This window comes from Mobula hypostoma, chromosome 3 (genome assembly GCF_963921235.1).
Source record: "Mobula hypostoma chromosome 3, sMobHyp1.1, whole genome shotgun sequence".
Taxonomy (NCBI): domain Eukaryota; kingdom Metazoa; phylum Chordata; class Chondrichthyes; order Myliobatiformes; family Myliobatidae; genus Mobula; species Mobula hypostoma.
The window spans coordinates 65,973,476-65,987,793 of record NC_086099.1 but is presented as its reverse complement, the minus strand read 5'-3'; the positions used below and the strand labels follow the sequence as shown (position 1 = coordinate 65,987,793).

The window sequence follows — 14,318 nt, the reverse complement described above, 5'->3', positions numbered from 1 at the left end:
GCTGCCTGATCTGCTGAGTTCCTCCAGCGTTTTGTATCTATTACTTTGATTTCCACCATCTGCAGATTCTCTTGTTTTTGATTTTCTTTTGTCTTACTTGTGTTTTTTCTTGTAATGATTGTGTATAATACAGAGCTCTATGACGAGGTGTTTCTCGCAGGTCGGTGGTGGTTATTTAAAACGAGCGCTTCACAGGCATTTGTCCATTGTATAGGGCCTATCAACGGCATCAACAGAGCTCTACAAACTAAATAAAAGTACAGAAGGGATAAGCAGAGTGGCCATTGTTGGGAATAGGCCAGTGGTGAGAGTAGAAGAGACTGGCTTTGGCTCAAAAGAGGCTTTGGCTCAGAAGAGACGTCGGCTATGTGTAAAGTGTCTGTTAAGGCTTCCTTTTTTGTTTTTTTCCCTCTCTTACTGTACCATTTAAATGACTGTGGTGTGCTCTTCATGCTGTATGTTGGAGAACTGGGAGACACAGAGTCTCCCGGGGAACTACATCTGCATGAAGTGTATCCAGCTGCAGCTCCTTGAAGACCGTGTTAGGGATCTGGAGCAGCAACTGGATGACCTTCGACTTGTACAGGAGAGCGAGGATATAATTGATCAAAGTTACAGGGACGTAGTCACCCCAAAGTTGCAGGAGGTGAATAGCTGGGTGACTGTCAGGAGAAATGGAAATAGGCAGTTAGAGCAGAGCATCCCTGTGGCCATTCCACTCAAAAATAAGTATATCGCTTTGGATCCTTTTGTGGGGAATAACCTCCCAGGAGAATGCTATGGCGACCAGGTTACAGGCACTGACCATGGGTCCATGGTGCAGAAGGGAAAAAGAGAGAAGAAGGGCGCAGTAGTGATAGGGAACCCAATAGTGAGGGGAACAGACAGGAGATTCTGTGGACAAGAATGGGACACCCAGAAGGTATGTTGCCTCCCAGGTGCCAGGGTCAGGGATGTCTCATATCGCATCCACAACATTTTGGAGAGGGAGGGGGAGCAGCCAGATGCTTTGGTACATATTGGTATCAATGACATAGGAAGGAAAAACAATGAGGTCCTGAAAAGAGAATTTAGAGAGCTAGGGTAGAAAGCAGGGTAGCAGGACCTCCAGGGTAGTAACTTCTGGATTGCTGCCTGTGCCACACGCCATTGAGGGTAGAAGCAGGTAAGGTAGACTTGGCAGATAAATGCATGGGTGAGAAGCTGGTGCAGGGGACAGAGCTTCATGTTCTTGGATCATTGGGATCTCTTCTGGGGGAGGTATGACCTGTTCAAAAGTGACTGGTTGCACCTGAACCCAAGGAGGACCAATATTCTCACAGGTAGGTTTGTTAGAACTGTTGGGGAGGGTTTAAACTAATTTGGCGGGGGTGGGGGGTGGGAATCGGTGTGAAGGGACTCAGGATAGGACAGATGTAAAAAAGTAAAGATAGCGTGCAGTCAGACTGTCAGGAAGGGCAGGCAGGTGATGGGACAGTTTCTGCTGACAGGATGAGTATCAAATCATTAGGGATGCAGAATCAGAAAGGATAGCAAATATGGTACTCAAGGTGTTGTATCTAAACGCACGCAGTATAAGAAATGTGGTGGATGATCTTGTTGCAATATTGCAGATTGCCAGGTATGTATGATGTTGTGGCCATCACTGAATTGTGACTGAAGGATGGTTGTAGTTGGGAGCTGAATGTCCAATGTTACACATTATATCGGAGGGATAGGAAGGTAGACAGAGGAGCTGGTGTGGCACTACTGGTAAAGAAAGGCATATAATCAGTAGAAAAACGTGCATAGGATCAGAAGATGTTGAATCCTTGTGGGTTAGTTAAGAAACTGCAAGGGTAAAAGGACATTGATGGTCTCCCAGCAGGGGACTACTAGAAAATGAGGCAGAAGAAATAATAACAGGGGACAAGGAGATGGCTGGTGAAATAAACTGAGTATTTTGCATCAGTCTTCACTGTGGATGATACCAGCAGTATGACTGATGTTGTAGCGTGTGAAGGAAGAGAAACGGGTGCAGTTACTATTACAAGAGAGAAGGTGCTCAAAAAGCTGAAAGACCTAAAGGCATGTAAGCCACCCAGACCAGATGAACTGCACCCTAGGGTTCTGAAAGAGGTGGTGTTAGAGATTGTAGTGGCATTAGAAATAATCTTTCAAAAATCATTGGACTCTGGCATGGTGCCAGAGGACTGGAAAATTGCAAATGTCACTCCACTCTTTACGAAAGGAAGAAGACGGCAGAAAGGAAATTATAGACCAGTTAGCCTGAACTCAGTGGTTGGGAAGATGTTAGAGTCAATTGTTAAGGCTGAGTACTTGGTGACACAGGACCAGATAGTACAAAGTCAGCATTGTTTCCTTCAGGGAAAATCCTGCCTGATGAACCTGTTGGAATTCTTTGAGGAGATTACAAGTAGGATAGATAAAGGAGGTGCAGTGGAAGTTGTACATTTGGACTTTCAGAAGGCCTTTGACAAGGTGCCACACATGAGACTGTTTACCAAGCTAAGAGCCCATGGTATTACAGGAAAGTTACTAACATGGTTAGAACATTGGCTGATCGGTAGGAGGCAGTGAGTGAGAATAAAAGGATCCTTTTTTGGTTGGATGCCAGTGACTAGTGGTGTACTGCAAGGGTCGGTGTTGGGACCACTTCTTTTTATGGTGTATATAAATGATCTAGATGATACTTGTTGCCAAGTTTGAAGATGATATGAAGATTGGTGGAGAGGCAGGTAGTGTTGAGGAAACAGGTAGGATGCAGAAAGACTTAGACAGATTAGGAAAATGGGCAAGAAAGTGGCGAATGAAATACAATGTCGTAAAATGCATGGTCATGCACTTTAGTAGTAGAAATAAATGTGTGGACTATTTTCTAAACTGGGAGAAAATCCAGGAATCCAGATACAGAGGGATTTGGGAGTCCTTGTGTCGAACACCCTGAAAGTTAACTTGCAGGTAGAGTCAGTGGTGAGGAAGACAAATGCCATGTTAGCATTCATTTCAAGAGGTCTAGAATACAAGAGCAAGGATGTGATGCTGAGGCTTTCTAAGGCACTGGTGAGGCCTCACCTTTGAGTATTGTGAACAGTTTTGGGTCCCTCATCTTAGAAAAGATGTGCTGGCATTGGAGAGAGTACAGAGGAGGTTCACAAGGATGATTTCAGGAATGAAAGGGTTATCATACGAGGAACATTTGATGGCTCTGGGTCTGTACTTGCTGGAATTCAGAAGGATGGGGGGAGTGGGGTGGGGGATCTCACTGAAACCTTTCAAATGTTGAAAGGCCTAGACAGAGTAAATGTGGAAAGGATGTTTCCCATGGTGGCAGAGTCTAGGACAATAGGGCACAGCCTCAAGATAGATGGACGCCCTTTCAAACCAGAGACGCAGAGAAATTTCTTTAGCCAAGGGGTGGTGAATTTGTGGAATTTGTTGCCACATGCGATTGTGGAGGCCAGATCATTGGGTGTTTTTAAGGTAGAGATTAATAGGTTCTTGATTGGACATGGCATCAAAAGTTGTGGGGAGAATGCCAAGAACTGGGGTTGAGGAGGAGAAAAAAAAAAGAATCAGCCTTGATTGAATAGTGGAGCAGACTCCATGGGCCAGATGACCTAATTTTGCTCCTATGTCTTATGGACTTATGGTCTAATTTATGATTTCCTTGTGAATGTTGCATATCTGATGTTATGTGCCTGTAATATTGTCACAAGTAAGTTTATATAATACTTGCACATTCATTTACCTCTGCATGACAATAAACTTGACTTTGATATATGTGGTCTGTGGTCCAAGCACTAAACTCTGTTGTACCCCACTAATCTCTGCCTTCTACTTGGAAAAGTTCCTCTTTATTCGTACTGATCACTTCCTGGCTAAAATCAGTTTGATATTCATGTCACTAAATTGTCACCAGTCTAAGGTCTAATACGACACTTCATGAAAGGCTTCCTAAAAATCTAAATACACCACACCTAGTGTTTTTTCTCCAACAACCTATCTAATTATATACCTAATTAAATTTGTCAAGCAGGATTTCCTTTATATAAATTGATATTTTCTTTGATCTTGTCACTGTTTTCCATATTATATCTCTAATTATGAATTCTATCATTTTCCCCAATAATAATATCTTTTTTTCTTTTTCCCTCTTATTTCTAGAAAAAAAATCCTGCCGTTACATTAGCCACAGTTCAATCCACTGAAAGTTATCTAGGGTCTGTAGAATGTTGGAAATTGACCACCAATGTGTGTACTATTTTTGGAGCCATTTCCTTTAATACTTCAGGATGCAAACTCTCAGATCCGGGGGATTTACGAGGTTCCAATTACCAAATTGATACTAATTTCCTCCCTCTACTGGATCCTAGGTTCCCTATAATTTCAGGAAGTTTACTTGTGTCCTCTGTTATGAAGGTAGAAACAAAGTATTTCTTCTATTTGTTGTTTCTTTGTTACCCACTATGAATTCCCCTCTTTCTAACTCTTGGGGCCTACTTTGATCTTTATCTAAGATTTTTCTCTTCACATATGTATAGAAAATTTATTAGTCAGTTTTTATGTTCCTTGCAAGCTTACTCTCACATTCTATTTTCCCCCTTAATATTAATTCATTTGTCCTCCTTTGGAATCATAAAATCTTCTCAAGTTTGTTGATTTTCTGGCCAACATATATATCTCCTTGGATTTAATTCTACCACTATTTCCGGTGTCTGCCATTGTTCCTCTGCTCTCTTCCTGTTTTATTTTTGTGCTCTACATCAGCACAGATCCTAATTCAATTCCAACTATAATTACTGCCATTTTAAAACTAGATGGTATCACACCATACTAACGCATTCTTTTCTGCCACCTCTAAACCTGCTGCTCAGAGTTCTACCTATTCAGCCTAATTGCCAACTAAACCTGTGAAGTAAGCGCCCACTTTGCCTAACCTATGCAGAATCATAGTGTGAACATTATCTTTTTGTCTATTCAAATGCTACATTTTTTCTTTACTGTGTAGGTTGAAACAAAATCATAATAGTATTGCAAAGTATTAATAAACTTAACGGATCTGTGGGAGAAAAAAATCCTCTGTGATGATGTGACTGTTTTTTTTTAAACACAGGAGCAAATAAACAGGATTTAATATCCATGGACAAAACAAACTGAAAACTCAGCTTAGAATTTATTGATAGTGAATTATTCAAAGATTGATTTTTACATGTTTCAAAGCAGACATTGACACTAATTTTATTGCTTAATATCAAGGAACATATTAGATGTTTGCACAGAATCAGCAGTGTATTAATTTGTTATGTCACATACATTACTATACAGCAGTATCTCTGAAGTATATTTGGCACCCATCACTGAAATAACATTGGAGACCAGGATGGCAATTTACTGCTGCATTGCAGCTTTCTAATCAAGATGAGCAAAGTTCACTGGGCCATAAAGCAATCAAGCCACTGCAGGGATTAAACTTAAAATGGTGATCTTATCTTAAGCTTTTGTATAACTTGTATTAGGCCATGTGGAGTGCTTAAAATGATTGCAGACTTCATGAGGGAGTAGAAAATAGAGCCCTGAAGGTGATCTGATAGAGGTTCTTTTGGAAACATTATAAAAATTCCCTTAAGGTTCTAACAGAACTGATCGGCAAAATGTGGAAAGATGTTAGACACATGATATAGTGATGTACGTACATCAAAATCTGCACTAAAGTTTAATTCATTAACTTCACACACTATCACTTTTGTTATTCATCTATGGGATGAGTGCTTTGCAGGCAGAGCCAGCATTTAATTGCCCATTCCCAAGATGTCCTTCAGAAGGTGGTAGTGAACAGCCTTCTTGAACTGCTGCAGTCACTGAGGTGTGGTTTTACCCACAATGTTGTCAGGGAGAAGACTCCAAGATTTTGACCCAACAACAGTGAAGGAACAACAATCTATTTCCAAATCAGGATGGTCTGTGACTTGGAGGGCAACCTCCATGCAGTGGTGTTTTTATACTTTCGTTGCCCCTTGAACTTCTAACTGGTAGAAGTCATGGATTTGGAAGATACTGTACTGTACAAGGCGTCTTAGTGAATTGTAGCAGTGCTTCCTGCGGATGCTACTAACGGCTGTGACAGTACAGTACATTGATGGTGGAGTAAGTGAACGATTGTGGTTGGGATGCTTATCAAGTAGGCTGCTGTATCATGTCGAGGTTCTTGAGTCTTGTTGAAGCTGCACTCATCCAGGCAAGTGAGAGTTTTCTCTCATACTCCTGACCTGTTATTGTTTATGTGACTACTCCAGTTTCTGGTTAATGGTAGCCCCCAGGATATTGATAGCGGGAAATTCAGTGATGGTAGTGCCACTGACTGTCAGGAGCTGACAACTGGGCTTGATGCTCAGTCTTGCAAACAAAGACAAATTGTTACCATTTTATTTTCACTTACACTTGTGTGGTAAATGTATTAACATCAAGGGTCAAACACCATTAACATATGGTAGTCTGTATAAAATGGCTTACCCCCTTGATGCTTGACTATTGCTGCCTCCGTAGTCATTAGATGTGTTTTCTTGGCCATTAATATCATAATTTGATTGATAAAACTCTGGATTAAATTGATCAAAAGCAGACATCCTAGAAAAATGCTAGAAAACAATAATATAATTAATTTTCCACAGCAAATTCAAGAATCAACTGCAAGATCTCCGGATGAAGTAAAATATAGAATTCTTGGCAGATGCAGCATTCATGGTAATGGAGATGGGAACTGTTAATAAAATGCTATCACCAAACACATCTTTACCTTTCTCCTCCCTCTCTCCGTTTACTGCAGAGGTTGCTCCCTCCATGATTCTCTCGTCAATTCATCCATCCCCATTGATCTCCCTCCCGGCACTTATCCCTGCAAGTGGCCAAAGTGCTACACTTTCCCATTCACCTCCTCCCTCACCTGTATTCAGGGCCCCAAACAGTCCTAAGCGAGGCAACACTTCACCTGTGAATCTGCTGTAGTCGTCTATTGTATCCAGTGTTTCCAATGCAGCCTCCTCTATGTTGATGAAACCCACTGTAAATTGGGGGACTGCTTCGTCGAGCGCCTCTGCTCCATCTGCCAAAACCCGAACTTCCTGGTGATCCGACATTTTAATTCCAATTCCCATTCCCATTCTGACATGTCGGTCTATGGCCTCCTCTTTTGCCACATTGAAGCCACTTTCAGGGTGGAAGGGCAATACTTCATACTCTGTGTAGGTAGCCTCCAACCTGATGGCATGAACATTGATTTCTTCTTCTGGTAATTTTTCCCACCCCTTCTCCCTTCTATTCCCCACTCTGGCCTCTTACCTCTTCTCCTCACCTCCTATCACCCCGCCCCTCCTTGTGCTCCTCATTCTTCCCTTTGGTCCATGGTTCACTCTCCTCTCTTATCAGATACCTTCATCTCCAGTCTTTTACCTTTCCCACACACTTGGCTTCACCTCTCACCTTTGAGCTTTCCTTCTTCCCCTACCCTCACCTTTTTATTCTGGCATCTTCCCCTTCCTTTTCCAGTCCTGAAGAAATATCTCGGCCCGAGATGTTGACTGTGTTCATTTACATGGCTACTACCTGATCTGCTGAGTTCCTCCAGCACTTTGTGTGTGTGTTGCTTTGGATTTCCAGCCTCTGCAGAACTTTTTGTGTTACTAAAACTTGTTACTGCTTTGGATATTCTCCTAATATTTTTAAAAAGTCAGCTTCCATTGGCGTAACTTCACTGAGTTTGACTGGAACAAGCTTATGCTCTAAAAGTACTGGATGGTAAACTACAGGAATAACAATGTACTTAACCCTTCACTTCCCCTTACGCCAATAAACCACTCAGCATAAATATTCTGGGTTGACCACTATATGTCATACCTGAAAGGTGTTAAAGCAGGTTGTGCTACATAGGCTTGTCATCATTCCAATGGACAAACCATTAAGATGAGATATAATCCTACTTCTGGAGTCCCGAATATGGGAGTCCAGGGCTCAAGGGGAACCTGAATAAAAATGATCCTGAATCTCTGGAGGGGAAGGCCCGGAATCCTCGGCTTTGCTTATTGCTCGGCGGCCAGGATGGGGTCGAAGCGCTTGGCAGAGATGGTGCTCGGTGTTCGGTGTTGAAGGGCTGGTCGGAGGCTCTAAGTTTTCGGACGGACTCAGAGTCGGCTGGGGTCAGGTGCTTCCAATGCATGGACAGTTGTCGGTGCCTGGAGGTTTCTGGCCGAGAGAGTTTCTCTCTTCTGCCACCTGCTATCGGGGACTATCGGGAGTCGATCGGAACTTTGAGACTTTTTTTTACCATTCCCATGGTCTGTTCTTTATCAAACTATGATATTGCTTTACACTGCTGTAACTATATGTTATAATTATGTGGTCTTGTCAGTGTTAGTCTTTGGTTTGTCCTGTTTTTTTTTGTGACATCACTCTGGAGGAACATTGTATCATTTCTTAATGCATGCATGCATTTCTAAATGACAACAAATGAGGACTGAGTGTTCTCATAATCTAAAAAAAACTATGCCTGTCTTATTCAATTTCACTTATGTCACAAAATATAATAAAGGGTAAAAAACAAAGCAGGGCTATGTCTGTAGAGAGAGAAACAATTAACTTTTTAGGTGACCTGGACCACCTGCCTAGATTGCTGGCAGTGGGCGAGAGGGATGAGGCTTTTACTAAGTGGACAAAATAATAATAGCTGGTTCTCTTATTGTTTTTACCTTTATACTTTATTAAGTGGGTCTGACATGGCCATAGCACCTTTTGGTGGGGGAGGAATGAAAATTTATGGCCATTAAGTGTTCCTGTTTCCATAAATACTGTCTGACTGAGCAAGCATTCCCTGTATTTTCCGTTGTTACTTTAAATCAACAGCATCCACAGTATCGACAATTTTCACCAATTGTCTCAAGGTCAAATAACGGATTTACTTCGAAAGAAGAAAAATATCCAATATGACATTTCTTTAGCCCTCTCGTCACAGACTCTCCAAACTGTGAAAATAATATTGCACTATCTAACTGATCAATTTTCCTTAATATTTTGTAATTGCTATTGAAGTCACCTTTAAACTGTCCAAATTCCTCTGAAGATAGAGCTGTACAATATAAGAAATGATTATCCAATAAATCATAGTTAATTTGTAAGAAATTGGTTGAAACATACTAAAACAGCTGCAAAGAAGATGAGCCTTTTACTGATGTGCTCACATCCAGAGTGCAGGCTTCATATAGCAGATGGGTAAGCACCAGGAGAAGTAAGGGAAGTAAGCAGTTAGTGGCCATTCCCCTCAGCAACAAGTAGACTCTCTTGGATACTGCTGGGGAAGATGATGTATCAGGGCACAGCAACAGCAGCCAGGCTAACGACACAGTTACCAGCTCTGAGGCACAGCAGGGAACAGTAAAGTTAGGTAGAGTGACAGTGATAGGAGACTCAATAGTTAGGGGGATGGACAGGGGATTATGTAGCTGCAAAAGAGACGCTATTATGGTGAGTTGCCTCCCAGATGCTGGGGTCAAGGATTCCACAGAGCGGCTGCGGAATATTCTGAAGAGGGAGGGTGAGCAGCCAGAGGTTGTGAGCAACACACATAAAAGTTGCTGGTGAACGCAGCAGGTCAGGCAGTATCTCTAGGAAGAGGTACAGTCGACGTTTTGGGCCGAGACCCTTCGTCAGGACTAACTGAAAGAAGAGCTGCCTGACCTGCTGCATTCACCAGCAACTTTTATGTGTGTTGCTTGAAAATCCAGCATCTGCAAATTTCCTCATGCAGAGGTTGTGATACACATTGGTGCCAATTGCACAGGTAGAAAGGAGGAAGGGGTCCTGTACAGTGAGATTAGGGAGATAGAAAATAGACTGAAGAGCAGGACCTCCAATGTAGTAATCACCGAATTGCTCCCAGCGCCACATGCTAGTCAGGGCAGGATTACGATGATAGTACAGATGAATGAGTGGCTGAGGAGCTGGTGCAGAGGGGTAGTGTTTCAGGTTCCTGGATAATTGGAACCTTTTCTGGGGCAGAGGTGACCTGAACAAGAGGGACAGATCGCACTTAAACTGGAAGGGAATGAATATCCTGGCCAGAGGTTCACTAGTGCTATTTGGGAGGATTTAAATGAGTTTGGCAGGGGGATGGGAACCAGAGCACCAACTCAGAAAGTGGAGACATGGAGAAGAAGGCAGATGTCAGGGCCAGTAAAAACAGGTAGGAGCAAAGTAATAGATACAATGGGACAGATAGTTCGAAGTGTATGTATTTTAATGCTAGGAGTATTATGGGTTAAGTTGATTAACTTAGAGCATAGTTCAGCATATGGAACTGTGGTGCTGTGGCCATCACAGAGACCTGGTTGAGAGAGGAACAGGAATGGGTGCTTAATGTCCCAGTAAAGATAGAGAGGAAGGTAAGAGGTGGGAGAGTTACTTTACTAATCAGGAACAATATCACAACTGCACGCAGAGGGGACATAATGGAGGGCTTATTCATTGAATCTATGTTGGTAGAATTTAAGAGGTTTGGATGGGGTAGAATGTGTTTGGTGCATCCTGGAGGGTTTTGTAAATTAATATGTAGATAGTCTAACAAGAAGAGGGGCTGTACTGGACCTGGTGTTGGGTAATGAGCCTGTCCAGGTGACTGATCTTTCAGTAGGTGAACAGTTAGGAACCAGCGACAACAATTCTTTAAGTTTTAAGATTGCTATAGGTAAGGATAAGAATTGACCTGGCAGGAGAGAAGGGCAAATTATGAGAGATTAGGCAGGAACAAGGGAGAGTTGATTGGGAACAGCTGTTTTTGGCATGTTCATGTGTGGAAGATGTTTAAAGACCAACTGCACAGAGTACAGGACAGGTATGCTTCAGTCAGAAAGAAGGACTAGGATGGCAAGGTAAGAGAACTTTGGTTGGTTGAGTTGTTCTCCAATCTTGGCAATTTACTTGTCACCATACGATGAGACATCAACAATGTACTGTTAATTGTGGTGTGTCCTCTGAATGCATTCATCGATCACCCGAGCTACACATTTTCTGAATTATTTCTAAGAAAACCTTGGATGTCAAGGGAGGAGATGAATTTAGTCAAGAAGAAAAGAAAAAGTACAGTATGTCAAATTAAGGAAGCTAGAATCAAACAGACCCCTTGAGGATTATCAGGAGGGGAATATAAGATAACCAGGACAGGACATGAGAAGTTCTTGACAAGTAGGTTTAAAGAGAATCCCGAGGCATTCCATACATCCATCAAGAACAAGAAGATAACCAGGGAGAGGGTGGGGCCACTCAAGAATAAAGGGAGGAACATTTGCTAGGTTGCAGAGGATGTGAGTGAAGTCCATAATGAGTACTTTACATCAGTATTTATCAAGGAGAAGGACATGGAGGATAGGGAGATCAGTATTGATATGCTAGGACATCTTGAGGTAAAGGACGTCCTTTGTGTTGGGTTTCTTGTGCTGAGTCTCTTAAAGAGCATAAAGGTGGGTAAGTCCCCAGGGCCCAATGGGATCTATCCCAGGTTATTGAGAGAGCAAAGGGAAGAGATTGCTGGGCCCTTGACCAATATCTTTGTATCCACCCTAGTTGCAGGTGAGGTCCCAGAGGACTGGCAAGTAGCTAATGCTGTCCCACTGTTCAAAAAGGAAACAAGGGATAATTCTAGAAACTATAGACTGGTGAGTCTCACATCAGTGGCAGGAAAATTACTGGAGAGAATTCTTGGGGATAGGATTTATAAGCATTTGGAAAACCATGGCCTATTTAGGGAGACCTAGCATAGCTTTGTGTGGGGCAAGTCATTTCTTACTAACCTGATTGAGATTTTTGACAAGGAGATGGGGGTGATTGATGAAGGTAGAGCTGTGGATGTTGCCTATATGGATTTTAGTAAGGCATTTTACAAGGTCCCTCATGGGAGGCTCATCCAGAAGATTAAAATGCATGGGACCCATAGTGATTTGTCCATTTAGATGCAGAACTGGCTTGCCCATAGAAGTCAGAGGGTAGTGGTCAAAGGGACTTATTCTACCTAGGTATCTGTCATTACTGGTGTACTGGGACAGTTATCTGTATTGGGACTTTGCTGTTTGTGTTGCTTATACATAAATGACCTTGATGAAAGTGTAGACTGGTGGGTTTATAAGTTTGAAGATGATACAAAGATTGGTGTTGTTGTGGATAGCAAAAGAAAACTGGCAAAGAGCACAATGGGATATAGATCAGTTGCAGATATTGGCGGAGGAATGGCAGATGGAGTTTTACCTGGCTGAATGTGAAGTGTTGCACCTTGGTAGGTCAAATGCCAAGAGACAGTGCACTGTTAAGGGCAAGATCTTAACAACGTCTGTCTCGGTATTTTTTCCGCTCTCTTTTCGCACTACTTATTTAAGTTAATTTTTTAAATATATTTATTGTAATTTATAGCTTTTATTATTATTCAACAAAACAGCAAATTTCACAATACATGCCAGTGATATTAAACCTGAATCTGATTCTGAGCAGAGGGATTTTAGAGTCCATGTTCATACCTACACAGTTTGATAGGGTGGTTAAGAAGGCATATAGCATGCTTGTCTTTATAGTTGAGGCATTCAGTTCAAAAGTCAGGAAGTTATGTTGCAGCTTTATAAAACTCTAATTAGGCTACATGTGGAGTATTGCGTACATTTCTGGTCACCCCATTAGAGGAGGGATGTCAAAGCTTTTGAGAGGATGCGGAAGAGGTTTACTGGGATGACGCCTGGATTACAGGGCATGAGAGGTTGGACAAACTTGGGTTGTTTTCTCTGGAGCGGTGAAGGCTGAGGGGAGATCTGATAGAAGTTTATAAGATTATGAGAGACAGAGATAGAGTAGATGGACAGTATCTTTTCCCCCAGGGTTAAAATGTCTAAAACCAGAGGGCATGCATTTAAGGTGAGAGGAGGTCATTTCAAAGGAGATGGGAATGGCAAGTGTTTTACACAGAGTGGTGAATGCCTGAATGCACTGCCTGTGGTGGTGGTAGAGGCAGAGGCATTGGAGACTTTTAAGAGTCGTATTGATAGGCACATGAATGTGAGAAAAATAGAAGGATACGAACATTGTATAGGCAGAAGAGATTAGTTTAGTTACCCATTTGATCACTAATTTAATTGGTTTGGCACAACATTGTGGGCTGAAGGGCTGTTCCTTTGCTGTACTGTTCAATGTTCTATGTTCTAGGAGAGAAATACAGGCAATACACAAATAGAGCAGAGGGGCAGTAGAGAGCCTTTTGATTATGCCTTGTTATTCACTGAGATTATATCTAAATCACAGAATGGTTACAGCACACAAGAAGGTCACTCAGCCTGTCCATTCTTTATCTTTTCTCTGCAAGATCAATCCAGCTAGTACCTCTCTTTCCTGCCCTCTCCCCACCATTCTGAAAATTCTTTCCATTTATACACTGTATTTATCCAGGTCCCTTTTGAACACTGCAATTGAATTCATTTTCACAAGTACCCAGTAGGCTGCAGCCCAACCATTATTATATCATCTAAATCTTTTTCATTGTAACTTTCCTTGTTCTTGCCAAATAGAATCATGTTCATCTCTATACTCTGCCAAGACTACTCAGAATTTTAAATATCTCTGTCAGATTTCCTCCCAGCTTCTTATTTCCAGGAGGACAACCCAGGTTTTCCAAACTAATTATAATTATTGTCCCTCATCCCGGAATTTTTTTGGTGAAACGTTTCTGTATACATGAATTAATTGTCTGTCTCCTTTTGTCCTGTAGCTCAATCTCATTTAAAATTAATGATTTTAAAGACTTATAGCACCATTTCTGTGTAGGATTATACCTTTGTATTTTGAGAGAGGATTGAGTCCAACCTTTAGACTGTGCCCGCTAGTCCTAGACTCGCCAAACTGTGCAATTTGCTGTCCATTATCCACCTTATCATTTCTCATTAATGTTATATACCTTGATCATTTTACCTCTTAATTTCTAAATTCAGTCTTAGTGTGTGTAGTAGCTCCTTACAAACGAACTCTTTTATTCCAACTATCACCTTCTCCAAGGCTAACATACCCTTCCTAAGTTGTGGTGCCCAGAACTGCTTTCAATACTGCAGCTTACGGCTTGTATGGTTGCATAACTTGCATCCCTTTGTATTATAGCCCTTGCAGTCCTGCTCCCTCTTGTATTAGAGGGCTGCATTCCATTGGCTTTTTAAATTACTTTTTATATTTGACCACCATGTTAATGATCATGCATATGTACTCAAATGCTTCTTTGGTCTTGTACTATTTCTAGATTAACTCAACAA

At 41.8% G+C, this 14,318-nt stretch overlaps 1 protein-coding gene across 4 annotated transcripts in view; it reads right to left on the bottom strand.

Annotated features, from left to right (window-relative positions):
• LOC134344057 (protein YIPF5-like) overlaps positions 1 to 14,318 on the bottom strand; it is a 55,395-nt gene that overhangs the window by 22,051 nt on the left and 19,026 nt on the right. For all 4 annotated transcript variants that reach the window (XM_063043215.1, XM_063043218.1, XM_063043217.1 and 1 more), the window contains one exon: positions 6,514 to 6,638. In XM_063043215.1, the coding sequence (XP_062899285.1) occupies positions 6,514 to 6,638 (125 nt within the window). The remainder of the gene's footprint in view (positions 1 to 6,513; positions 6,639 to 14,318) is intronic.